The sequence below is a fragment of the Fusarium venenatum genome, assembly GCF_020744135.1.
Source record: "Fusarium venenatum strain MPI-CAGE-CH-0201 chromosome Unknown EDB82scaffold_4, whole genome shotgun sequence".
In the NCBI taxonomy this organism is placed as follows: Eukaryota; Fungi; Ascomycota; class Sordariomycetes; order Hypocreales; family Nectriaceae; genus Fusarium; species Fusarium venenatum.
In genome coordinates this window covers 7,637,096-7,658,760 of record NW_027072132.1, presented here as the reverse complement: position 1 = coordinate 7,658,760, position 21,665 = coordinate 7,637,096, and the positions used below count along the sequence as shown (strand labels likewise).

The window sequence follows — 21,665 nt, the reverse complement described above, 5'->3', positions numbered from 1 at the left end:
AGGTTGCATTTGAAACAGGCATTGAGGCTTAGTCCACCTGCTCAGCCTATTTCCTCCGTGACAACCTGCGCCGTCTCGAGCCATGGTCATGCAATTCTACCTCTTTAACTTTTTCCAGCAAGATCGCCCCCAAACACTATCATCAATTCATTTAGTGTTCTTTCCTACAGTGACCAACTGATCTTTTCTCATTTAATGCCAACCTAACAATGGGACACTTCGACGTTCGCACGAACCTTACTCTTCACCTCAGATCAGGTAAGTCACACATCACTGAAGAAGTATCCAGTGTTGATCAAATCGCAGGCAGTAGTCGATCGCGACCTGAGCAGGAAACTATTGCTCAGCATGCCAACCCACAATTTACTTCTGCTCTGGTCCAACTCCCCATCGAGATTAAAGAACTCATCTTCCAAGAACTCTGGAGAGACGCAGGCTTATCTCAGCATCTTATACTGGGCCGGGGCCGCGTTGTTGGAATGAAGTGCACCACTGATGTCACTGCGCCAGACGAACTTCAAGCAACATGCCAGAAGACAAAGCGCAATGAAACTTACGATTCAGAACTGTGGAGGCGTCTTGAGTCAAGCTGGGGTGTGCACTGGAAATGCGAAGAGCTGTATCGATCTAAGCTAAAGGCGGAGAGAAACGAACGGAGGCCATTTTTACCCTTATTGGTAACATGCCGGCAAATGTAAGTAGATTTCACAAAACCAACGAACCAACAATTAACAATGTCATAGATATGTCGAAGCGAGTGCCTCCATCCACAGGAATGTCACGTTTTGCACACACGACATTGACACTGTCCACTCATTAGCAGTTTCCAGTTCAAATCCTATCCTGAACAACATTAGACACCTACAAGTTACGGTCCGACTCCGTCTGTCAAGTCCTGATAAACCCAAATCTTCATATACAGCAGCTATGTTACGCTGGCGTCAATGTTGCGAGGCACTCGAGCATGCAAATAACCTCGACTCTGTATATTTGTGGCTCGACGCTGAACCACGTCATCACCTGTATATGAATAAGGCACAGGGGACGAATACCAATCCGTACGTCTTTGGTGAGAAGCTAGCTGCCAAACTCACAGTTGATGCCCCCTTGAATCCAGAAAGACCTGAGGCTTGGGATGTGGTCGTCAAGTTGGAACCTCAGTTTACTGTTCATCCCCGCGGATGGCCAAAGTACAAGGCGATTCATGATGGCATTCGAAAGGAAGATTGTATAGTGAAGTTGCCTCGCTTTGCTGAACCTGGCGTACCCTGGAAAGAGGGGAGTGGGAAGACGTTTGTGCATCCAGGGAGAGGGCTTTTTTCTGCAATGTTTTCTAAACATTGGCGATAAAGAAAAAAGGTACAGAAAGTTCCCACAATAATAAGTCTGTTTAAGTCGCTGTTTTATTTTCGCTTGGATATTATTACACATTTCGAGACAATTGATTACTGTTGGATTCTTTTTAAACGAACAAATAAAAGAATTTGAGTTGTTTACGATTAAGGCAAAATGGAAATTCAGCAAAAAAACGGATCCCCGAAACCTGGATCGAACAAGTGACCTTTCGATGACATGTATACAATTACAGTCGAACGCTCTTCCAGCTGAGCTATTCGGGGATGGGTCATGTGATATGACTGTGGTGGATTCGTCAAAAACTATATTTGCTTGCTCTAATCTATCGCCATGTCAATTCGCAAATGCTTCACTCTGGAAAGACTTCCTCTACCACTCAGGCCGTGCAAATGTATCTTTAATCCATTTATATCGAGTTTCTCTCAGTCTAGTTCACTGGTTCATCTTATATAAAATCGTTCGCAGCTCTTGTCTGTAGAAATTACCAACCACTGTTCCATACCCAGAACAAGCATCATTGAAGTCATAATATTGTGAATTAACAAATTAAAATTAGTGACAAAAAGTCTACGATAAGAAACACTTGTAGAGATTGACTAAACTCTCTCATCCCTCTAACTCAGCCCTAAACTCATACTCTCCTGGTCGTTCCTCAGTAGGGAAACATCTAATCTTGGTTGCCTTCCTCTCAGCATTATCCACGGTGACCTTCTTAGTCGCACCAGCGATAGCAGAGAATGTCATTACACGTTGCGCATCTGTACCATCACTCGTCATAGCTTGTATACCGTAGTAAACACCAATCGATGCAATGACAAAAGACACAGCATAGACGGCGACAAGAATGGACCATCCGTAGTCAAAGAAGTTGGCCTTGCGACGTCGCTCGCACGCGTAATTGGTCTCTTCTCCGCCAACGCCGGTACCAGATAGCTTGGAGGGGTCAGCTGCCCAAGCAACGGCGAGGAACTGGGGGTCAGAGAGCAGTGAGATGATGAGGTCCTCGTAAATACGGCTCACTTCTCGCTGGAAGTCGTGAATTGGAAGACTCTCGTGTCGGTCGAGAAGGTTTGTTGTAGTGATGGCACCGTCTGCTAGCACGACACCTTGAACCTTGACGTTGCCAAAGAGCATTTCCCGAAGTCGTAGTCCCAGACTGTGGAACGCGGCAATTCGACGATACCTAGCGTAATGCTGGCGAGGGCTGACATAATTCTTCTCAGGTACGGCAGCGTTTCCATCGGCTGTTCCATCGGTAGACTCGTTAGTCCAGCTACTCCACTCCGTGTCGATGATTTTCTTCTTGTACTCCCGTTCGGTGATGTCGTACTTCTGGAATCCTGCGGTGTAATTGAATGTCACAGTGTAATTCACCTCCCAATGATCGCAGGCAAAGATGACCGGAGTGTAGTCGTCATACCATCCATCAGCGTCCTGCTCCTTTGCATGCTCCTTGGTGTGGTCTTGAACCTCAGCGTAGCCGATCCAAATGCTGGGCTCAGTCCTGAAGACGCCAAGGTTCTTGGGGAAGTCGGGACCATCTTCCTCAGAAGGGATACCACCAATGGTGACGTTGTCTATCTGCGGTCGCATGTACTCTCCGCGGTCTGTATTAGCGAGGTAGGTGTAGTTACCAGCAGGGACAAGGTCGCTAAGATTGAAGGGTGGCTCGGCATTTCCAAACTGCTTCATCTTGGATCCGACGCCACGAGCAAGCTCCTCGCACTTGTATCCAGGAGCGACGAAATGGATGGTCGTTGAGCAATCCCAGCCGTCTCCACAGATTTCTTTCGAAATGTTGGCCTTGTAAGTTGTCTGACTACTCGAGAACACACCAGCAGCGATTCGGTCCAAAGAAGATGAAGGAACGTTGTAGTATTCGAACACGTTGTCGTTGGTCTTGGCATCATCGGCGAGGTTGCCTCCAGTGGCCGTCCAGTTGTAGCCAGAGAGAGAGCGACCGTTCATGATCTCACCCTCAGCTTTCTTGGGGGTCTGGAAGCTCTCTTTCGCTTCGTTGCTAAAATTGAGAGTGCGGATAGACGGACAAAGGGTGTCTTGAACGCTTTCGCCAGGAACAACGTACAGCGTAGCTGAGGTAAGAATAACAACAGCAGGACTGAACCACATATAGAGAGCGAGAAACATGACAAACCAAGACTTGGCCCAAGCCTCGCGGTTGAAAAGCTCGACGAGGTTGTGAGTGGCACCGAACAGAGAGTCGACGGCATGGATTGAGAATCCCTTTTGACCTACCGCTCGCCAAGCTACTTGTTGATGAGCCATGACTGCAGCGAGGATAAAGTTGGCGTTGGCGATAAAGGAAATGAGTTGTCCAGCTCGGAGCATCCATTGTTGATTCACAGCTTCGCGGCCGTCGAGGTGATTGTAAAAGAAGTGGTGTCCGATAGCGGCAGCAACTCCAATAGCCAAGCAAGCAATCATAGACCACTTGCTCTTCATCGCCCTGTACAAAAGCGGCCCCTTGGGTTGGACGGCATTGGTTGGTCGGTTGACAACATGAACATCAGGTGCTTTCTCATAAGGCACATTGGCGGGGTCATTGCCCATGAGTCCTCTATGGCTGTCAAAGGTGCGATCGTAGCCGGGGCTATCTCGAAGATTGGGGCTTTGCGGGTCAAGCCATGGCGAAGTGTTGTGAGGGAATGTCGCCTGGGAGAATCTTGCCTGAGAGATGGTTTCCGGCGAGACAGCTTGTGCGGGTTGAAAGTGGCCTATGGATGGTTGTGGTGACACGACATGCTGCTGCTGATGCTGCTGTGGGTAGGTCTGCTGAGGATACGCATGCGCATGTTGTCCCTGGTCCTGTTGCTCTGCCACGATCTTGTCTTCCATTGCAGCGCTATTGTCTACAGGTACTGTGGCATATGCAGGTCCGTCTGAAGAAGAGCCCAAGATTCTCGAGAAACCTCCCATAGTTTCCAGAGGTGCCGGCCGTGAAGAATTATATGCAAGATGGCCCGTGGCGAGAACCAAAGAACCTTTCTTCCTTTTTTCCCTGTTATGTACGATACTGCAGGACGTGCTTTGCTGTCATGCAACTAAAAGGTAAAAAAAAATAAGCTGCATGCATATCCAAGACTTTTCGGCCCCCAATGTCTGGCATTTGTACCTCAGCAGCCGGCGACATGTTCCAATTCAGGAAACCTAGCCGACTTATTCTCTCGAAGGATTTCGCCATGTTACTCTTCTTTGAGGTGCAAATCCGTTTTGGGATAGGTGTAAGACGGGTTTTCCGCTGTGTTGTCTGATCGAGAGTTTGCCTGGTGCTCCTTGCCAAAAGTCTAATAAGGCTGCTAAGGAGAACCAACATCATGGAATCGGATGTGCAGGCTGGCCGAGTGCAACGCTATTGACAATCTACTCAGGGAATCCATGGTATTCATGGGTCCTTGTGGTAATTTACAAGGCCTGAAACGAGGCTTTGAGCACATTTAGAACGGACGGGACGAGGACACCGCTTAATGATCCTAGGTCAATAATCTTGGCTTTCAGGCTGCCAAGACTTCGTGAGAATCGGTCAGACGCTAGCACAGCCTAATCCGATACGTATCGCTGATATCTCTCCAACGTCCCTCCTCCGTCTGTATTATGAAGAAGATCTACATACATGATGTTCAGCAATTACAAATGCACAATTGTGGCGAGCGCTTACACTCCAACTCAGCTTTGGGAACTGCACACCTGACACTTTTCTTTTTTCGCATTCGCCTCAGAAAGTGAGAACGTAATTCCAAAAGGGTTCTTGGCTTTTTTTCTTTTTTTCTGCCGTCTGACATGACAGGGCTTGTCACTGGTCAAGATCCGGTCATGGCAGCATTTAACCTCTAGCGAATTTGGCTGGGGAAATTAAAGCTGACATGCATGCATAGACCACCGTTTTTCAAGACAGGCTCCTTGTCTTGATCGTATCTTCGCAACATTCACCAGAACAACCATAATTCACTGATATATACGACAAGTCCCATAAATAAGGAACAAGATGCAGAGATTGACTGGATATAATTAAGCTTGGCAAGGTTCTACACAGCGTCCCATTGAGAGGAGCTTCTTTGTCTTGGAACTTTAGTCTGTGCCGCAATTGAGTCCAAATAGGCTGTCTGATGTCCTCGCAAATGACCCACATATGTCTCCATTGCTCAACTTTGGTTCAACTGTCAATGGGTACGTTACCCGCATTTCATCGAGTCCAGACTATTGGAACGGGTCGCGTCTCGTCGGGCCAATAACTCCAGTCTTAACCGCAACAGGGAAGTTCGTGACGGCCCGCTGTGTACGAGACGGCATCTCTTTTGATTAGCTGGTTGTAGCCAGTGTCCACTATAAGCGGAGAGTCGGAATGTATTATTGCCCGTGTGTCCGTTCCAGATCAACTTGATTTTAGCCGAGGCTAAACTGACGATGAGTGGATGTCTAGGGTAACAGACCGAAGTCTTTTTTCAACGGGACTTTGTTTGGTATCCCGTGTTAAGTATCTCTATAGCAAAGAATACTTCATAAAAATACCAGGTATTAATTGGTCTAGGGTTTTATTCTTATATCATTCTCGAAAATATTGCCAGAACTTGATGTCCAAAACTGCAGCGTTGTGAACTGTCAATGTTCGGGTACCTGTATGAAATATCACGAGATGTCTCTTAGCTTACTCTAGGCTGGCTTCGATCTTGAACGTGTTTGACGCGCTTTGAGATTACAAATCGATTTATCGGATGAAGCACGTGACATTGCAGCTGATTACCATGCGGTAGAAGTATTGTGATACCCACCCCACCGACTTCATTTTCATGTCACTACTATAATGACAGAACTCAGTATCCTTGATCAAACTCCAACTCACCAAATTTCCCGTTCAGCTGACCATGATCCTGCTAGTCAACATGGAAATGAAATAGAACCCACCCGAATCATCACCGAGCCCGAAATCGTACATCCAGAGGGAATCAAACTCTGGCTCATCATGCTCTCAGTAACAGCCGTTCTCATCTTGAGCAGCGTGGATATGAATATAGTAGCAACTGCAGTCCCGAGCATAACAGATCATTTCCACACTGTAGCACACGTCGGGTGGTACTCATCCGCCTTTAGACTCTGTGTTTGCGCATTCCAATTCATATTTGGAAAGGCGTACAAACTATTCTCCGTGAAGCGCGTGTTCCTGCTCGCCAATGCTATATCTATAGCAGGATCGATGCTGTCTGGTTCTGCTGCTACGTCTACTATGCTTGTTACGGGTCGGGCCGTTTCTGGCCTTGGTGCTGCAGGTTTGTTCGCAGGCTGTTTTGTCATCGTGGTGCAGTCGACGCCTTTGCGTCAAAGACCCTTGTTTTTGGGTATGATGGGCGCGGCTGAAGGTCTTGCGACGATTGCGGCGCCGCTCCTTGGTGGTGCTCTCCAGTTGTTGAGTTGGCGATGGTGTTTCTATATCAACGCACCAATCGGATTGATCGCGTTCGTGGCCTCCATGCTCTGCTTGTCAGACATGCAGAAGCCTATTGAGATTGCTCGGTTGACTCTCAAAGAAAAGGTCGCCCAGCTCGATCTGATTAGTAACGTGCTACTTCTCCCAGCGCTCACGAGCCTCTTCCTCGGGTTTTCCTGGGCCGGCACAAAGTATTCATGGACGAGCGGTGAGGTAATTGGACCCCTAGCTACATTTGCCGTTCTCTCGATCGCGTTCATCCTGAATCAGACCCGTAACGGCGAGACCGCTGCCCTCCCTCCTCGCTTGATGAAGCATCGCAGTGTCATAGCTGGCTTCATCTTCATGTTCTGCATCAACAGTACCGGTGTAGTACTCGAGTACTACCTTCCTACCTACTATCAGCTCGTGCGTGGATACACACCTGTGAAGAGTGGCTACATGATACTTCCCATTATCATCGCAGCAACTATAGGATCACTGATACATGGAGCTGGCACGAGCGTATTTGGATATTACACGCCATTCATGATTCTGGCTTCGGTAATCATGCCGATAGCGATTGGCCTCATCACAACGTTCGAAATAGACACAAGCTTGGAACGACTCGTTTCTTACACAGCATTGTCGGGATTGGCCTATGGGATAGGTTTCATTGGTCCCCAAACAGCTGTGCAGACTGTTTTGCCTGCTGAGGATGTTCCCCTTGGGTTATCTATCATGCTATTCACACAATCCTTTGGTCCAGCTGTAACAGTTCCCATTGCGCAAGTGATCTTTACGAACCAACTATCGACCAACCTGGAAGGTCTTGCACCGAGCTTGAGTCAACGGAATATCAGCAACAGTGGACTCACCGAATTGATAGCAAGTGTGCCAGCTTCGGACGCGACGGCAGTACTTATTGCTGTTAATAAGAGTCTCAGTCAGACTTGGTACTTCATCACAGGATTGGCCTCGATAGCAATTGTGGGAAGTTTGTCCACTAAATGGCAATCTGTTAAGAAGTGATATACGGGGATACTTTATTTTTTGCTTAGCATACTGAATGTGACAGTGAGCTGGTAGTGATTGTAACTGTTAGCTCGTATTTTGTTAGATCTATCTTGTTCATTTCACGAGGCTGGTCGGAGACATGCCACTGATTGACCAGCCATTGTCGAACCCCTAACGCGATCGCCATGACGTTCTCTAAACCGTGTTATGTTGCTGAAATGGCACCGTTTCGTTCATTATAGTGTCGGATTTAGCGACATTGGTCATGCCTTCAACCAGATCTGTAAGCAAAAAAGGACAAACTGCTCCGGAGGCTTGTCTCAAATGCAGTGGTAACAATGTAAATTCTTGTAGCCACTTGTTAGGTGCTGGAATGGTATAGATGGGCCTAGGCACGATGGCTGGGACTGTTCCTGTCCTTAGTAGGCTGGTAGATCGACCAATACAGATCGATACAGAATGCAAGCTAAGCCGCTGCTAAATCAAGGGAGTTGGTGACTTCCCAGGCCTTTGATTCGTGAACAACCAGTTCCTGGTGCTTCAGATTCAGTAATTTTCCGCTTTCGGACTACTGGCCAGCGCCACAATATCCATCATTGCATTCCAGATATTGGCTATCTGAGTCAATAAACTAAAACAAAGCTATTGCCGTGCCATTGGTACTCCGATCCTCTTGGCTTTCTCATTGTCATGCTTGTCGCTGAACATGTTTGCAACATGAGAACTGCAAAATTTACTGCGATTCTTATCGTAGCAATTCTTGGCTTACACATAGCAGTAGCTCGGAAAATCGAGACGTTGCCAACATGTGGAGTAAGTTGTCTCTCCCCAGGGAAGTAAATTCCAAGTCAACTAATGGGAAACACAGGGGAAATGCTTGATCGACATCATTTCCATGTCGCAGTTTTCGAACCAATCGCAACAGCAGCTGTGCGATAATACCGAATTCATCAGGGCAATAGGTGCCTGTCTGAGAGAGAATTGCAATGCTGCAGAGACGCAAGGTAGAGAAACTCATGTTGACTTTAAAATATCGACGTGCTGACCCAGAATTGTTGGTGACAGTGGTTTTGGATGCTGCGGCCAAAAAGTGTGATATACCTGCACAAGATAGCAGCCTGGCATTGCGTGCTTCGAGCTTGGTGATATTTGGTGCTGCTTTGGGAGCTTTCATTCTGAGATTAACATCCAAGTACCTCTACAAGTCAGAATGGGGCGCCGACGACACATTCATGTCACTTGCTGCGGTACGTCTTACTTGAGTTGCAGATGATTCTCTTGGAATTTGAGATGGAGTAGTATGCTGACAGAGGGAATAGTTCCTTATCCTCCCTCTTGTTGCTCTTCTACAATTGAGTAAGTTGGTATCCGAACTATCTTTTTGAACCGACATACTGATTGATAACTATCTAGTGGTTTCGAATGGCCTTGGTCGTGACCTGCGCACACTTAAAAATGAGAAGCTAGTATTTTGTTTTAAGGTAAGCCATCATTGTCTGTTCACGCGACTGGCCACATTTCTCATCTAGTAGATGTTCTTCTTTCAACAGGTAACCTATTTTATCGTGCTTGGCTTGGTCAAGGCTTCAATCTTGGCTTTCTACCTTCGAATCTTCCCAGACCACAAGTTCAGAATCACAGTCTGGCTTACTCAATTTGTCAATCTTTCTTCAGCCGTTTTATATGTTATTTTGTTGCTTCTTCAGAAGAATCCAATTTCGTTGAATTGGACGGGAGGTACCAATTCACAATCAAATGCTCATGTGTTGAGTGACAAGCTCTTGTACTTGACTCATGGTATTCTCAGCATGACATTAGACATTTGGATGGTCGTACTGCCTCTTACACAGCTGTACCACTTGGGACTCAAGTTACGCAAGAAAATTGGGGTGATGTCTATGTTTAGCTGTGGAATCTTGTGAGTACCTTCACAGTTCATCTTCATTACTTGCACATAGGCAAAATCTGACTAATTTCAGAATCGTAGGGACGAGCGGAACCCGGTTCTACTATCTGGCGAAGTACCAAATAGCGAGAGACGCTGAAGGTAAACGCTCAGCGGCACAGATCTCCTTTCTTTGACCGGGACTGACTGGCATTATCAGAAGCTGTAAAAGCGGTTATGTGGGCTTATATCGAGTTGTGCATGGGTGTCGTGGTGGGTTGCATGCCTAATATTCGGCAGTTGACGCAAAGAGCCCACACGTTTATAAGATCACGAAGGGGCCACAGCAACACGGATCCAGAACAGGACAGTGGTATCTTTAGGACACGATCGCTGGAGTATGTATCAAATGATACGACTGCCGTTGGCTCAGAAAAAGAAACAGGTGGTATAGCTAGTATTTGCAAGTAGCGAAAAAGAGGCGTAGAGTAAGCATACGAGAAGTACAAGACACTGGATACTTAATGTCCTTCATTGTACAGGAGCCTCATATCTATTTATTTAATGCCCTGTGCCTAGTTGGTAGGTCTCCCTGCTGTACTTCTCTGCCACTCTAGCTTATTCAACACTTCTGGGTGAATCTTGTGCGGTGATAACCTCACGACATTGGATAACAGCAGCGAAGGAAACCAAAATTCCGAGCGCGCAGAGCTTCTTCTATCATTAAATGGTATTACCGGGCAGCGCTTAGGAATCACAACCGTCATATATACAGTAAACTATATTATAGAACCATCCTTAGTAATAGTTAAGAAAAGAAAACAGGCAAGATGTTATTGATTAGCAAGCTGCAAAACACACTCTTTAAGATGCAGTAAGGGTTGAATTAGAGTTTATTATAATTCTACTAGTGGTCAAGAGCTTAGATATACACGCGTACCTCGGAATTATTTTACTACCGAGTGGTAGTCCTACTAAGCATTCACTGCTTAACAAATCTCATAGTGGCGGTTGTATTATAGTGCCGAAACGTCGCAATCGTCCCTGGTATCTGTGTATAAAAGCATGTCCAGGCCCTGGACTTTCTTAATACATACATTCACTCACCCCTCTCATCCTTCAGTTTTCAATTGATTCTCCCATTTACCATTAACGATACCGAAATCATGACTCTCATCGCTGTAGCTGGAGGTGCGGGTAAGCTCGGCCGTGCCATTGTCGAAGCAATTGTCGAACAAGGCCAGCACGAAGTTGTGGTACTGGCTCGAGAAGTGAGCACGATCATGATACGATACTTTAAAATACATCATCTGATACAGCTTTTAGGCAAAAGATATCCAAGGAACCCGCAGCATTGCTGTCGACTACACCGATATTGGTAAACTTGCTGGCGTGCTTGAGGCAAACAATATCGAGACTGTCATATCTACCATCAATTCCTTGCAAGATGTTTCGGCTGAGCTGAACTTGATTCAAGCCGCCGAGAAATCAGCACCTACCAAGAGATATATCCCTAGTCTCTGGGGCATCAAGTACACTCCCGAGTAAGTGCCACCTGATACTAGATTCGGTACAAGATTATTAAACTGCTGGATGGCTAGGATTGCATCGTATTTTCCTATCGCCCAGGCTAAGCTCAATCTAATGTCCGCATTGGAAGCTACCTCGACACTTGAGCACACTGTCGTGATCAACGGCTTCTTTGCCGACGGCTGGTTTGCCCCCAAGGTCAAGTCTTATCAAGACCCATTAGCCCTTGTCGTCGACATGCAAAACGACTTTGCTGCCATTCCTGGATCTGGCAACGAGCCTGTGGCGTTTACTCACACCTTCGATATCGCACGATTTGTCGCACTACTCGTCGGAGCATCGACGTGGGAGAAGGAATCGTACATTATCGGGGACAAAGTTTCATGGAACCAGTTCGTGCAATACGCCGAGGAAGCCAAAGGCGTCAAGTTCACCGTCAAGAACGATTCAATTGAGGATCTCAAGCAGGGAAAAATCACAGAGCTACCTTCCCACCAGCATGTGTATCCATTCTTCCCTAAGGAAATGCTGCAGGGTATGTTTGCTGCCTTCGAACGCATGTTTGTTGAGGGGGCCTTTGATCTCAAGCCTGAGCACACGCTCAACGAGGCCTTCCCCGGGGTGAAGACGCGAAAGATTAAAGATCTCCTGTTCGAGGCCTATGGGCAGTAGTTTTAGTGTCAACTTAGCCCGCAATGAGGATGGAACACAAATCAGTGTTGCCAAGATAACTACAATTCATGCATTTTAATGTGAACGCGTAAGCTCGGATGTATTTTAATTCCATTGCTGATTACCAATTAAGTGTGGGGTACATGTGGCTGCCGGGTGCCTCCATCAGGAACTCCGAGGAGACCGTGAAAACTTGTGGAACCCTCAAACTCTCAATCAGCAAAGTCCTTGATCGCGTTCGGTTGCAGTTTGGTCGAAAAGTTCCAAGACTTGGAGCAGAAGATACGCAATGGAGCCTTCAAGCAAGATGGCCGCTAGGACTAATACCACGCACAAGCGGACTGCCAATGTATGTTGATTCAATCCTTGTAGGCCTTATCATTTCCTACACGTCTAAATTCAACAGGCCTGTGCCCAATGTAGGAGCAAAAAGTTACGATGCGACGGCAAAGTACCAAGCTGTGACAGGTGCTTGAATTTGAAAATGGCATGCCGCTACCATAAGCGAAAAGGTAGAGGTATGGGGAGAAGGTGCGTTATGAAAAGGTATGCGGAATGTCGGGGCTGAAACCAGACAGCAAGCAATACATCCAGTCTCTCGAGCGACGACTTCGGGATGCTGGAATACCACCACGATCATCACGGGAACCCGATCAAAATCCCGTTTTAGCGGGAACTAGTGATGGTGAAGACGTACCTCATATACACACAGTAACAGCAACCGGCGTAACCCAGGCTTTCACATCGACGTGGCCGAATGAAATCACTGAAACTATCGCCCACGCACAACAGCATATGGATAAATTCGAACGGAAAGTTTTTGTTCCTCTATTATCAAGGGAATACATAGCTCAGTTTATATCCCACACCCTTGAGGATTTATATCACGTGCGTCCGTTATTCAACACGAACGAGTTATTGGAACTTGTGGATGAACAGTATGCCGCTGGTCGATCCGACTGCCACGACGATCCGACCCGCTGGGCCACGCTCAACACCCTCATCGCCATATGCATACAATGGAAGGCCGACAATAGGGCCATAAAAGAGTTGTTTCCCTTATCGTGGGCATATTTCAAGAATGCATATGCTATCTTTCCGGAACTCATGATCAAAGGTGCCAGCATTGGATCTTGTCGAGCGATGCTCATCATGGCCTTGTTCATTAAGGGAACTGCCGACGCAATGGCGTTTACTGGTTTACTTTCCGCCGCTGCGCATGCCGCTCAATGCATTGGCCCACACCTTCAAGATGTACATGCCCCGGGGGAGATAACCAATGTGGAGAAATATAGGCGGATGTTCTGGCTGATACACGTGCTTCGGTGCGATGCGTCGATGAAATATGATCTCCCATCCACATTTGGCGAGGCTGGTGTTGACCTTCCATACCAAGAGACTATGATAGGAGCTGGTACCAGTCCAAATCTGCTGAAGCACATGTCGACCTTGTCCTTGATTCAGTCAAGAATTAGTCGACACTTACACCCTGCATCAGCGCTCTGGAACAATCATGGCGAGATGCACCGGGTTCTTGTGAAACTAGATAATGATCTAGCGATTTGGCTATCAAGACTACCGTCGGAATTTCGACCTACGGCTGCGTCCCGGATGGTTGTACCCGGTGTTGCAGAGATCAACTTCGCCTACTATGCTGCTACCTGGAGAATACACACAGCCAGTAATAGTCTACAAGGATCCCAGGATTCCCCAACTTCTGGGTCCAGTCTGCGTCTTGTTTCACCAACTCCCATAGAGGGCGCTCGAGCTATAATTTCTTTGCTTCAAAGAGTATCACCGCAGCCTTTGGTCGTTTTATGGTACGATTCTCATTTACCCATGTCCCATACATGCTGACATAACAGGCAATTCCTATGCTATCCTGTTTGCGCCGCCTTGACACTTATTGCAGCCGCACTTGCCGACCCGAAAGGCTCGGAGGCTCAGTTAAACATCATTTGGGTTGGTGAATTCGTAAAGTTTTTGCAAGACTACCAGAATCGAGAGGATTGCGATTTAAAAAGACTCGTTAGTGGTTGTTCTGCACTATGCGATATTGCGCTCTCTGCAAGACACAGCCGAGGGGGCCAATCTAATGAATATGAAGAAAGTCAGGCAGAAATAAGCCAAGAGCATAAAGTATGTCCTGGCCAATTCAGAAGCGGCAATTACTAATCTCTGGTGTAGGATATAATTATGTGCTTCTCCGATTCCACAAGCTCAATGCAATTTGCGCAAGGTCTTCTGACTAATAGACCATTACTATCACGCAAGGCAATCAAGGTATTCTCTAGCATGTCAACAGAGCCAGTTAACAAAGAATTTGGAATACTAGTGCCAGAGGTATTGATGCCAAGCACATTTAGCTTTTTATTTGGCTGTAACTAATACCGTATATGTGTCTCACATGGTTGGGAGGTTTAGTGTTAATCTTTCTTTCCAAAAAATAATTATGAATAAACCTAGATAGATGATTAACTCTGCACCTTATGACGACCTTTGGCAGCCAATATATGGACCCGTGGAACTATGGCAGCTCTCAGGGTGCATGCAATTTGCTAAATGGCATACTGAAAGTGATTGTAGGTATAGCAGTAAGGCGCTATGAAGAGTATACTGTGGTATTTCACAACTTGAAACCACAAAATCATCGGTGAGATGGCCGAGTTGGTTATGGCGCCAGGTTAAGGTTAACCTTAACACCAATTTCCTGGTGGAGCAATCCTCCTGGGTTCGAGTCCCAGTCTCATCAATTTCTTTTTTGGGTGTTGTGTCTCTGCCTATCTGAGTAGAGATAGGTAAATCCTTTTATTTTTTATTCTATAGTTTTCTTGCGTTTCAATAAATCAGCCTAGCTCCATAGAGCCGATTGAAGGAAGCTGGCAGTTCACTAAGTAACTGTTCTGCCAATATGATATCGCGATGTAATCAACCAGCTCGTCATGGTGTAACTCATCAAAGATATTCTCAGCGTGCTGTTTGGAGTCTTTGCCAAAATTGCGATGAAAGAACTTGACATACTCCCAGTATTCAGGATACCACCCAGCATCTTCCCAATCCACCAAGCCTTGGACTTTTCCGTCTTTCACCGGGGTATTCCTAGGCGCCAGATCGCATTGTTCGAAAACAACGCCATGGTCAGTTCACAGTCGTCTATTGAACCCTTCACGCACAAACGGTGATATTGCCTCATACAGAGCTTAAAGTAGGTAGTCGTTGAGAATCATTTCATCATGGCAAGATGGAGACTGATATGTAAAGTGTATTCTCGTGTCCAAAATCTCGGGCCATAACCTGTCGAGAGGTTGTCCTTGGACGTAATCAATAGTGATATGAATTTCACCATCAGATGACATAGACGCGTCGCGGATGGATGGAGCTGGAATGTCAGCACTGATGGCGACTTTCAATGCTTCTTCTTCTCCCAAGGGTATGCGCTCCCCGCTTTGGCAACAGTCGTGTTGGCCCGCAGGATAACCCTGCGACTGAACAACTGCTGCAAGATCACAGACTCTTTCAAGTAAGACAAGAATACAGGACTGTCCATCGATAGGTACATTCTCATGTTGAGGTCTTTCGTAGTTAAGTAATTGTGTAAGCCACAATGGAGATATATCGCGAAGATAATATAGAATTGTATTGTGTCGTTAATTACTCATGTAGATGTGAAGTCCTAAAGAACTATCACCCATGCAGTAGCCCATGCAAAGCTTCCTCGGTGTCATAAGCCTTCAATAACTCAGCTCTCAAAGCCGCAATCTCATCCTCTTTCTCCTTCCTCACACCATCCAGCATAGCCTTAGCCGGACCAATAAGATGAGCATCACTAAGCTCCATAACAATAGCCATGAGCACCAAGCTATCGCCCATCTGCTTCAACTTGCCATCCGCATCCAAACCATTCATAATTTTCAGAAGCCTCTCAAAGTCCGCATCACCTGGCTCAAGAACGACTCGCAACACGGCACCTGCATCGCCGCTGACTAAGTACTTGTGGTATAAATTGGGCTGGACGGTCTGGGGCCTTCCAACCTCGAGTGGCTCGGCAGAAGACTCCAGAACTTCGAGGTCGGGTTGAGTGCTTTTGTAGACGGAGATGGATCCCTCCATAAGATCAAAAGTCTCTGAGAATCGGGTGTGGAAGTGAGGTGGGACAGTTGTGCCCGGAGTCATGGCTTCGATGAAAATTGTACGCTTGCCATTGTTGAGAGTTGTCGACTCCTCAAGGCGAAAGCGGCGTTGATCCCAACGACGTTCTGACGACATGATGACTTATAGTTAAGACAAGAAGGGTTCAGATTTGATAAGTTAAGGTGGATGAGTTGCTTGACGCTCAGTCAGAACTTTCTGAGAAATAAACGCAGGTACTCCGCCTTAAATATTCATCCAAGGTAAACGTAAGGTAGTAGATCCAATACGTAGCGCTTGTGGCTTAATAAGCTGTCTATCATTCTAAGCTCCGTGAGATTTACTGAATCCGGCTAGTGATTATGAAGGATTGGCGATTTCCAAGGTAAAACTCTTATCTAATTGAATTTTGCGCTTAGATAACGTTAGTTGGCAATGATCAACAGATATCTAAGCGTACAAAGAATGAAAAGTTAGAACAGTAGCAATGGAGCTCTAGACAATAAAGCTACCTCGCATATCAATATCTGTAGCTTCCCGGAACAAAACTTAATAACATTCAAACATAGATCAGCACCTAAAATAAGACTGCTCCTCCAGCCATGCTTCTGCCCGTCTTGGGAATTTCAAGGACACCAATCTTGACAAGATCCTGAGCAAGCCTGGGAATGAGACCATCGCATCCTCGCGCGACCATGATGTCAACAGTGACCGGCAGACTTTCGTTGTGCCTGGTTATTTCGCTGAAAGATGACAGTTCTCCAAGAGGGTAGACGCTGTCTGGTGCTTCACTGAAGATCGACATCTTGTTCAGACTCCATCCAAACGGCACTTTAGGGGGGTCACGATAAATGTCTCGTCGCAGTAGAGTTCCAGTGCTTTCAGGGTTAAGAAGGATGGCAGAAGAACATTTCTTGGGATCCTTGTCTTTAGGGAGAACCTTTTCGTTGAACCAGTCCATGAAAAGAGTTTTGTTCTTCTTGGCATCATCGAGAATTGAATCTGGTTGACTTTCACCCCATGCCCAGCGGACGCGGGGAGAGGGGTCGATGTATGGAGTACGACCATCATGAGCAGCTAGAATGGTTAACTCGAGTACAATAATTACTGTGAGTTAACTTACCAGCGTAGTCCTTGAAGAATGGCTTCTTCAGTAGAGAAATCTGCTCTTTGGTGATGAGGGCTGAATACGTCAAGTTCAAGAAATCAGTCAAAGGCAAATCTCGAACGGCCTTTGGTCCTGCATAAGCCCAGTGCTCATCGATATCATACTCGGTAACATGCGTATTGAGGTAGTCAGCGAGATCGTTAGCAAACCGGTGCAAAATGGCGCCATTGGGAGTGTTGTTGGCAGGAAAATTGAGAGCGTAAATGGTCTTCGGGTATGTCATCTTTTTCTCAGTATAGGTGGTGTAGTTAACACCATACATCGCGGCTTGAGCTGCTCCCCAGATGTATGGATCGCGAGCCAGAAATCCTGCGGTATCCATGGTAGGCGAAAGAGGCATAACATGTTCCAGAGAGACAAGGCCATGCGTTGGCCTGTTGCCAAACACTCCGGTATTACCAGCAGGTCCACGAATAGAACCTCCAGTGTCGCTTCCAACTGCGAGGTCCAGCCACTCGTAAGATGCCACCGAGGCTCCTGAACCCGATGAGGATGAAGAAGGGTCCTGATAGCCATCTCCGCGGGGGTTGAAAGGCGCATGATAAGACACCCAATCCGCCGTTGGAGCCTCACCATTAGCAAATTGGGAAAGCTTCTGTGTGCCGACAATGACTGCACCAGCATCAATCAGGTTCTGGATAGCTAGCGCTGTCTTGTTCGCCGCAGGATAGAGGTTATACCAGGCACGGTTTCCTCGGGAGCTTTTAACGCCAGCAAGGTCATACAGATCCTTGACTCCAACGCGAATACCTGCCAAGGGCTTGTCTTTTGTGCGAGTAAAGTACAGGCGTGACGGAACCCCGATAGTGAGGGAACTGCTGCTTCGGGCGTGTGACGAAAGAGTCTGGAAGGCTCCGTCTGGTAGCTGAAGAAGAGACTCCATAAAAGTTCCAGAAAAGTCATCGTAGAGTCGATACGCCCGGTGGAGTTCCCCGCTATTTGTGTTCAAGAAATAAGGACCGGAGGGAACATGGCGAGCTGAGTCCAAGCATGAGACAATGGACTGGATACCAATATGAAAGCTCGTGTCCTTTGGTTTGCAGTTGGGGGTATTTGTAAGAACAACTGCTTGTAAGAAACCGGGTTGCCAAACGTCGTCTTTGTGTCTCCAGTCCGAAAACAGGTTGCGCAGATCATTGTGCACGACCTTGCTGCTAACTACTGTGACGGGAACAAATACAAAAGCATTTAAGCTCTTGACTGATTGGATGGCATTGGCTGGGAGTTCCTCTTGTGCTGTAGGTGGCACAAAATAGTCAATCCCATCCAGACTTAAGGATACTCCTTGAGGGCGGAGAACCTGTGCCGCGACCGAAGCGGCCAGGATCAGCGACGAAACAAATCGCATAGTAGTATAATTTGAGTGGCAGTATTGCGAGGACTATATTGCAAACAAACAAGGCATCTTTATCGAGGAATCCCAAGACTTATAGAAAACATGGTAAGTCTATTAGTCTAAATGCAGTATAGAATGCTGATAGTCATTTTCCAACTTGCCGAAATCTGGCCAATGTTGCCTAACAGTTCTTATTACCTAACCCAAAACCCAGCCACTGAATTTCGTATTGACCTCAGTGCCGATTTATTCCCTCATACAGTTAGAAACAATACAGGGAACATTTTACTGGACTGTATTGGCTGTTTCGTTGATCCATTGATCCATTACCTCGTTCCATTTACTAGATAGGTGAGTAGATCCTGCTTCGGCGAATTTATGCACTCAACAGCCTTGAACTTATCTAGCGAGATAAGACGGCGGTTAGAATAGGCCCTTTCAGGACAAGTGTTATCATGACTACGGTCAGCTAACGGGATTGGGAAAGATTACGTTCGAAATGAGGGGAATCCCTGCCAGCAGAAAAATAACGGCGAACAACATATATCGCAGCGGTATTCAAGAAATGCCAATGATAATTTCTTTTGCGATAAGAGACATAGATGGAAATTTACTCTATCGCCCTGATAGTCACAATATTCCTTGTCAGCGGCATGTTTTCAAGTAGCTTTATGCCGGGGATGCTCCAGGATAATGGCAAGTAATTTTGGAGTTGGTAACAGTGGCCTACTCAAGTCAACGCATCAGCCAATAACACACATCAGGAAGGTTCTTTACTGATGATAAGATTGTCGAAAGCCTAATTCTTGGGATTCGGAGTGTTAACTTGTGAGATCCCTCAGATTGGCCAGGAAGAACGTCTTCGGTCGTGGAAGAAGCTGTCGTGACTACGGTCAAGGTTGTGTGTTGCGACTACTGCCTGTAAATAACTAATAGATCGCAGCCATGGTTCACATTGTACTTAATCTATTGAGAACTCCTGAGTTGGAAACATGCATCTGGACAAAGATTGAGTTCACGATTTATTTCATAAAATCATGTTGCAGAAGTAGGTATATATTCCACTTTTCCAATTGCATTGTTCGTAGAGTACTAGCTTAAAAATATCTAACCATCGATCAAGGAACGGTAGTTCTAGAAAAAGAAACTCCCTCGAGCCTAGGCCGCGGCACGGCCTCGTGTCTCGTAAGGTAGGACCAAAAAGATCAGTCCAGCCAAGATAAACAAGCCTGCCGAGATCCACACGGGGTAGTCGTTATCTATCCCAACATATGCTGCACTCATAGGAGCAATAAGGCCACTCAGTCGGTTGAGCATAGCGACCAAACCGTTGGCAGTGCCACGAACCGGAGCAGGAAAGAGTTCGGGAGTGTAAGAGTACAGCAGTCCATACACCAGATTTTGGAAGAAAGCGATAGCGCATGAAAAGCCTAGAATACCAGCCTGGGTGGTGGCCCTGGTGAATAGAAACAAGAAGACGCCAGTTGAGATGCAAGCAATTGTTCCTGTGCCTTTTCGACCGATGCCCTTGAGGTCCACAGTAAAACCACCGAGTAGAGAAGCTGGGATACCGCAGACAGCCTGGATGGCATAGTTTCGGTACACACCTCTGGTAGAGCTAGCTCCCGAGGCAATACCCTTGTTCTCGAGGTAGATGGGAATGAAGGAATTATAGAGAGGGCAGGCTATTCCGATGGAGCACCAGAGGAAGATCATTAGGGTTGTAGAGATAGCTGTGCGAGGAGTGGAGAAGAGGACGCGGATCTTATCAGGTGTCATCTTGTCCAGGCTGCTCTTGATGATGTCCTTGTGGGTAGTGACTGGTACGGTAGGCCCGGTGCTCGTGGCATTTAGCTCAGCATCGATGCTCTCAAAGTGAGAAAGAATAAGCCACGATGTCTTTCCGTCTCTGGCAGCGATCTTCTGGATAGTATCGACAGCTTGCTCATCTTTGCCTTTGCTGAGGAGGAACTTGGGAGTTTCGTATACTCGAAAGAGAAGCCGAAGAAGGAACATGGTTATAGTCAGACCTCCAAAAGCCCAGAAAGTATAACGCCAACCCAAGTTGTTGCCATATGTACAGCCAGCAACAGAGTCAGGTTTACATGAGTAGCCCGCAATAAGCGGCCAGGCAATCAAAGCAGTGGCAGCCTGACCAACAGACCAGAAGGCCGATTGCATTGTAAGAAGATACTGGTGCGTAGCGGGAATGTATTCAAGGAAAATAGCGCTATCGACAGGTTGATTGCCGCCGGTACCCACGCCGATAAAGGCAACGAATATGGCTAGGGCGACAAAGTTGGTACTTCCAGCGCCGATTTATCCACTGACGGAAGATATGAGGAGCGTGATGTTGAAAGCCAAGCGGCGACCGATAACGTCGGCTGTCATGGGCCACACAGAAGAACCGACGACGAGACCAGCATATTTGGCGAGGGTGAGGAAGGCGATGCGCTTGACCTTGAATTCGTTTCGGACAGCAGGGCTAATGATGGTTATAGCTTGCATCCAAAACTGAACAAGTTAGTGCAAGGTAATAGACACATAGAAGCTGGTACTCACATTATCCACGAACCATCCAAAGCCTGTCATGGTAAAAAATCTTCCATTGAAAGCTGCCCATGCCGATATCGACTAGCTTAGGGTTAGCTGTAGACTCGTTCGGCTGTTTGCGACGAGAGAGTGGAACAGCATAAGCAGTTGAAGTTGTCGTCAGTGAATCTTCCATTTTCTGTGTCAAACATGAGGAAGTGAAGGTGGCTAAGTATCTCCATTAGCGGGGTACAGTTCCTTGCATATCACCTGCAGATCTACTAGGGTTGGCTAAAATACTGATGAATGCGTAAATACTGCCAGATAACTCAATTATGGTGTCTTTCCCAACATATCAGTCCATCTAATGGCAACACACAGCCAAGCGATGCTCTGCCAGCCGTCGTGATAGAAGCTAGTATCAAGTGCAGAAACCACAAGGTCGTGTGGCCCAATGGCAAGGCGTCTGACTACGAATCAGAAGATTCTGGGTTCGATCCCCAGCATGATCACGAATTCCCACTAAGACATAGGATCTCAAAGACCATTGTGTTAATATACTTTTTCCTTTTTTCCCTTTTCTTTTTTAATTCTGTTTAATTAAAAAACGCGACTTGCAACC

The 21,665-nt window shown here is 46.7% G+C and overlaps 8 protein-coding genes and 3 non-coding genes across 11 annotated transcripts; 6 read left to right on the top strand and 5 right to left on the bottom strand.

Moving 5' to 3' along the window:
* Positions 1 to 16: 16 nt before the first annotated feature.
* Positions 17 to 1,533, top strand: EDB82DRAFT_518478 (uncharacterized protein). The gene is made up of 3 exons (XM_065609039.1): positions 17 to 258; positions 307 to 694; positions 744 to 1,533. The coding sequence occupies exons 1-3, from the start codon at positions 210 to 212 to the stop codon at positions 1,348 to 1,350; spliced, it is 1,044 nt and encodes a 347-aa protein (XP_065463634.1). The 5' UTR covers positions 17 to 209; the 3' UTR covers positions 1,351 to 1,533.
* On the bottom strand, positions 1,534 to 1,619 carry EDB82DRAFT_t271. The gene has a single exon. It is a non-coding gene; the product is annotated as a tRNA-Tyr (tRNA).
* A 254-nt stretch (positions 1,620 to 1,873) lies between these two features.
* On the bottom strand, positions 1,874 to 4,399 carry EDB82DRAFT_518477 (uncharacterized protein). Its single transcript, XM_025725921.2, has one exon. It carries the CDS (start codon positions 4,291 to 4,293, stop codon positions 1,963 to 1,965), a length of 2,331 nt encoding a protein of 776 aa, XP_025594472.1. The 5' UTR covers positions 4,294 to 4,399; the 3' UTR covers positions 1,874 to 1,962.
* Positions 4,400 to 6,162: 1,763 nt separating this feature from the next.
* Positions 6,163 to 9,874, top strand: EDB82DRAFT_569895 (major facilitator superfamily domain-containing protein; the record flags this gene model as incomplete). Its single annotated transcript, XM_065609894.1, has 9 exons — positions 6,163 to 7,803; positions 8,072 to 8,075; positions 8,435 to 8,605; positions 8,661 to 8,796; positions 8,858 to 9,039; positions 9,112 to 9,148; positions 9,206 to 9,273; positions 9,499 to 9,710; positions 9,772 to 9,874. Exons 1-9 carry the CDS (start codon positions 6,176 to 6,178, stop codon positions 9,872 to 9,874), a joined length of 2,541 nt encoding a protein of 846 aa, XP_065463633.1. The 5' UTR covers positions 6,163 to 6,175.
* An 800-nt stretch (positions 9,875 to 10,674) lies between these two features.
* EDB82DRAFT_542381 (uncharacterized protein) lies at positions 10,675 to 11,966 on the top strand. Its single transcript, XM_025725918.2, has 3 exons — positions 10,675 to 10,948; positions 11,004 to 11,221; positions 11,279 to 11,966. Exons 1-3 carry the CDS (start codon positions 10,844 to 10,846, stop codon positions 11,877 to 11,879), a joined length of 924 nt encoding a protein of 307 aa, XP_025594469.1. The 5' UTR covers positions 10,675 to 10,843; the 3' UTR covers positions 11,880 to 11,966.
* Positions 11,967 to 12,075: 109 nt separating this feature from the next.
* Positions 12,076 to 14,413, top strand: EDB82DRAFT_518471 (uncharacterized protein). Its single transcript, XM_065609038.1, has 4 exons — positions 12,076 to 12,228; positions 12,286 to 12,410; positions 12,458 to 13,699; positions 13,745 to 14,413. The coding sequence occupies exons 1-4, from the start codon at positions 12,169 to 12,171 to the stop codon at positions 14,052 to 14,054; spliced, it is 1,737 nt and encodes a 578-aa protein (XP_065463632.1). The 5' UTR covers positions 12,076 to 12,168; the 3' UTR covers positions 14,055 to 14,413.
* A 118-nt stretch (positions 14,414 to 14,531) lies between these two features.
* Positions 14,532 to 14,631, top strand: EDB82DRAFT_t276. Its single transcript has one exon. It is a non-coding gene; the product is annotated as a tRNA-Leu (tRNA).
* An 866-nt stretch (positions 14,632 to 15,497) lies between these two features.
* On the bottom strand, positions 15,498 to 16,298 carry EDB82DRAFT_357064 (uncharacterized protein). The gene has a single exon (XM_025725916.2). The coding sequence runs from the start codon at positions 16,143 to 16,145 to the stop codon at positions 15,564 to 15,566; it is 582 nt and encodes a 193-aa protein (XP_025594467.1). The 5' UTR covers positions 16,146 to 16,298; the 3' UTR covers positions 15,498 to 15,563.
* A 1-nt stretch (position 16,299) lies between these two features.
* On the bottom strand, positions 16,300 to 18,659 carry EDB82DRAFT_357063 (amidase signature domain-containing protein). Its single transcript, XM_025725915.2, has 2 exons — positions 17,131 to 18,659; positions 16,300 to 17,084 (listed from the first exon to the last, which is right to left on the bottom strand). Exons 1-2 carry the CDS (start codon positions 18,521 to 18,523, stop codon positions 16,585 to 16,587), a joined length of 1,893 nt encoding a protein of 630 aa, XP_025594466.1. The 5' UTR covers positions 18,524 to 18,659; the 3' UTR covers positions 16,300 to 16,584.
* Positions 18,660 to 19,553: 894 nt separating this feature from the next.
* On the bottom strand, positions 19,554 to 21,401 carry EDB82DRAFT_580839 (major facilitator superfamily domain-containing protein). The gene is made up of 3 exons (XM_025725914.2): positions 21,074 to 21,401; positions 20,839 to 21,025; positions 19,554 to 20,796 (listed from the first exon to the last, which is right to left on the bottom strand). The coding sequence occupies exons 1-3, from the start codon at positions 21,101 to 21,103 to the stop codon at positions 19,670 to 19,672; spliced, it is 1,344 nt and encodes a 447-aa protein (XP_025594465.1). The 5' UTR covers positions 21,104 to 21,401; the 3' UTR covers positions 19,554 to 19,669.
* Positions 21,402 to 21,483: 82 nt separating this feature from the next.
* On the top strand, positions 21,484 to 21,555 carry EDB82DRAFT_t277. Its single transcript has one exon. It is a non-coding gene; the product is annotated as a tRNA-Arg (tRNA).
* The last annotated feature ends 110 nt before the right edge of the window (positions 21,556 to 21,665 follow it).

What these genes read in the sequence shown, in the direction of transcription:
- EDB82DRAFT_518478 (XM_065609039.1), top strand. Translation starts at nt 210, where the DNA reads ATGGGACACTTCGACGTTCGCACGAACCTTACTCTTCACCTCAGATCA. An exon ending in TACTCTTCACCTCAGATCAG is followed by an intron (nt 259 to 306) that starts GTAAGTCACACA and finishes ATCAAATCGCAG; the next exon opens with GCAGTAGTCGATCGCGACCT. An exon ending in TTGGTAACATGCCGGCAAAT is followed by an intron (nt 695 to 743) that starts GTAAGTAGATTT and finishes ACAATGTCATAG; the next exon opens with ATATGTCGAAGCGAGTGCCT.
- EDB82DRAFT_518477 (XM_025725921.2), bottom strand. Translation starts at nt 4,293, where the DNA reads ATGGGAGGTTTCTCGAGAATCTTGGGCTCTTCTTCAGACGGACCTGCA.
- EDB82DRAFT_542381 (XM_025725918.2), top strand. Translation starts at nt 10,844, where the DNA reads ATGACTCTCATCGCTGTAGCTGGAGGTGCGGGTAAGCTCGGCCGTGCC. An exon ending in TTGTGGTACTGGCTCGAGAA is followed by an intron (nt 10,949 to 11,003) that starts GTGAGCACGATC and finishes TACAGCTTTTAG; the next exon opens with GCAAAAGATATCCAAGGAAC. An exon ending in GGCATCAAGTACACTCCCGA is followed by an intron (nt 11,222 to 11,278) that starts GTAAGTGCCACC and finishes CTGGATGGCTAG; the next exon opens with GATTGCATCGTATTTTCCTA.
- EDB82DRAFT_518471 (XM_065609038.1), top strand. Translation starts at nt 12,169, where the DNA reads ATGGAGCCTTCAAGCAAGATGGCCGCTAGGACTAATACCACGCACAAG. An exon ending in CGCACAAGCGGACTGCCAAT is followed by an intron (nt 12,229 to 12,285) that starts GTATGTTGATTC and finishes TAAATTCAACAG; the next exon opens with GCCTGTGCCCAATGTAGGAG. An exon ending in CAGCCTTTGGTCGTTTTATG is followed by an intron (nt 13,700 to 13,744) that starts GTACGATTCTCA and finishes CTGACATAACAG; the next exon opens with GCAATTCCTATGCTATCCTG.
- EDB82DRAFT_357064 (XM_025725916.2), bottom strand. Translation starts at nt 16,145, where the DNA reads ATGTCGTCAGAACGTCGTTGGGATCAACGCCGCTTTCGCCTTGAGGAG.
- EDB82DRAFT_357063 (XM_025725915.2), bottom strand. Translation starts at nt 18,523, where the DNA reads ATGCGATTTGTTTCGTCGCTGATCCTGGCCGCTTCGGTCGCGGCACAG. An exon ending in ATTCTTCAAGGACTACGCTG is followed by an intron (nt 17,085 to 17,130) that starts GTAAGTTAACTC and finishes TAACCATTCTAG; the next exon opens with CTGCTCATGATGGTCGTACT.
- EDB82DRAFT_580839 (XM_025725914.2), bottom strand. Translation starts at nt 21,103, where the DNA reads ATGACAGGCTTTGGATGGTTCGTGGATAAT. An exon ending in TTGGATGGTTCGTGGATAAT is followed by an intron (nt 21,026 to 21,073) that starts GTGAGTACCAGC and finishes TAACTTGTTCAG; the next exon opens with TTTTGGATGCAAGCTATAAC. An exon ending in GCTCCTCATATCTTCCGTCA is followed by an intron (nt 20,797 to 20,838) that starts GTGGATAAATCG and finishes TTGTCGCCCTAG; the next exon opens with CCATATTCGTTGCCTTTATC.